Raw genomic sequence first — 2416 nt, 5'->3', positions numbered from 1 at the left:
TGAATGATTACCAAGTGTTGAATGTTCGAGTGAAGTATTCTGGAGGAGTGGCTGCCTATCTGAATGGAAATCTGGTTGCTCGATTCAATCTTGAAGAGGGTTTCGATTCTTTGAGTCTATCGATCACTGATCATGATGCTAATGTGTTCTCGAAGTTCCATGTGATTCTGGCAACAGCTGGAATTCAGGAGGGTAACAATGTATTCAGTTTCGAGATTCATCGTCCTTTGAGTGGTACTTCTTCTGATCCTGTTGTGTTTGATGCTACTGGAGTATTTGGAGTTGAAGACTGTTCTACTGTTGTTGATTCTTATTCTTCACTCACTTCTACTACTCCCACTTCAGGTACTCTTGCTGATATCATGGATCTTGATCCTTACACTACTGGATTCCTTCCAAACACGATTGGAACCTATATTGAATGGACTGTTGAGAATCTGATTGGAAGCAAATGGAATTCATTCAATATGGTTGGAGGATCCACAGTCACTTCTTGGGGATTTGATATCATTGCTACTTACGATCCTGATGAATCTGCTAGTCAGCGAGTAACAATTTTGAGTGCTATTGATCAGACTGTGACTCAGCGAACAAAGCCTCAGATTGCTGTTCCTGTGGCTCTGGCTGGATTCCGTAGATATCGATGGGAGGTTACTGTGACTGGCACTACAGGAACGACTTTGGGTTCTGTTCATATGGCATATTGCAAGGCTTCAGGAGCTGTGTGTCCTGGAATTGGCAACTATCCTTCAGTGGCTGAAGGTCAAATCTCTCCTTCTTCTTGTGAGACTGGTTATAGTGGATATTCATATCGTGAGTGTTCTGGAGGTGTGTTGGGTGAAGTCAAGACAGATCATTGTTCCATGAGACCACCAACGAATGCCCGTTATATTTCCTCAATGAATCGATTTGTGATGGGAACACAAGTAACCACTGGTGTTCCCTCAGTGAGAAACATTGTTCAACGTTGGTATATCGATACTGGAGTAGTTCTTCCTGCTGGGTTGAGTCTGAATGCCCAGACTGGTGAGATCTCTGGAATTCCCACAGATACTATGGATTTGACAACGTACACTGTGTATGCTGAGAATGAATCAGGAGCCACAAGAGCAACAGTATCAATTCAAGTGCGAAAGGGTCAGTGTGTTGCAGAAGGTGTATTCCCTGTAACCGATGTGGGTACAGTGGCTGAGTATGATTGTGCTACTCAGGGCAGTTATGTGGGTACTCAGAAGCGTGCTTGTGTGTTGGGAAGTGAAGATGGAGAATGGCAGAAGGCTTCCGGATTCTGTATGTCCGTTCCATTGTTGGTTATTGGGGTTATTATTGTGATTGTGATTGTTGCTATTGTTGTTCTCTTCCTTATGAGAACTGGAAAGAAGGCGAAGGCAGTAGGTGGCGTGAAGGGAAAGAAGTCATCAAAGTCGAGCAAGACAACAACAAAGAAGGTTTCTGCGAAACAGGTGAAAGTTTAATAGTAGAAACAGGAGATTGTTTGTTGATAACCTAGTAATGATTCCTTAGAATATTACTGTAATCAAGGATTCTCTTCAACATTCACTGTACTTAATGTCGATTATGTATCCAAGTTCATGATATTACTGAACTGAGTCAATTGGAGACAATGTTGGATATCCTCACTGGAAGGTACTGCGATTGGAACAGACTGAGGTAGAATACACTAATGTTCCTCAGTCTCACAAGAAGCCTGATTTCGATAAGAACAAACCTCTTACTGGAAAGCCTGCTTATCCTTCAAATCCCACTTATGAACACTCTGATTTCACTTGTGATCAGAATGGTTATCTGAGTTATCTGAGCAAGTGGAGCACTATCATGAAGTGTACTAGTCGTGATGTGATGACTGAGGAGTTCAAAACTCGTCTTGAGTATTTCATTGATTCTTGTGAGAAGATCCATGACTGGAACATGAAGGACAAGTATTGGATGGAATTCACTTTCTATGCTGATTGGCATCCTGATGAATTCGAGGAGATCACTACTACCAAGCAGAAATACTCTGGAATCATTGTTCCTGTTCCTTCAGTGATTCCTGTTTACAACAACTCAAATCTCCGTTATCTGATCCCCTCAATGTCTCAATCATTCCTTGTGAACCTATCCAACTCAGACTTCCAATGACTTCTTCTGAAACGAATGCCAATTATGGAGGAATTGCTGGATATGCATTTGGAATTGAACCACTTCATTCATCTGTTTGTTCACAATCACTCTCAACAATTCCAATCATTCCACTATTCTCATTCATTCACATCTCCATCCAAACAGAAATGATGATTCATACTGATTTGAAGGAAAAGAGAAAAGAACAGCATTGAGACTTCTCAGCGGGTTAAACACACTGGTACTAACTCAACTCGTAATGACTTAGCTTCCTAGATCAGACGGGTTAGGG

At 41.7% G+C, this 2416-nt stretch overlaps 1 protein-coding gene across 1 annotated transcript; it reads left to right on the top strand.

Annotated features, from left to right (window-relative positions):
- Positions 1 to 362: 362 nt before the first annotated feature.
- JH06_5380 (cadherin domain-containing protein) lies at positions 363 to 1475 on the top strand (the record flags this gene model as incomplete). Its single annotated transcript, XM_014669325.1, has 1 exon — positions 363 to 1475. The coding sequence occupies one exon, from the start codon at positions 363 to 365 to the stop codon at positions 1473 to 1475; it is 1113 nt and encodes a 370-aa protein (XP_014524811.1).
- Between the last annotated feature and the right edge of the window lie 941 nt (positions 1476 to 2416).

The sequence above is a fragment of the Blastocystis sp. subtype 4 genome (genome assembly GCF_000743755.1).
Source record: "Blastocystis sp. subtype 4 strain WR1 chromosome Unknown seqid_0674, whole genome shotgun sequence".
Classification (NCBI taxonomy): domain Eukaryota; class Bigyra; order Opalinata; family Blastocystidae; genus Blastocystis; species Blastocystis sp. subtype 4.
Note: the sequence above shows the minus strand (reverse complement) of the source record. Positions and strands in the feature narration are given on the sequence as shown.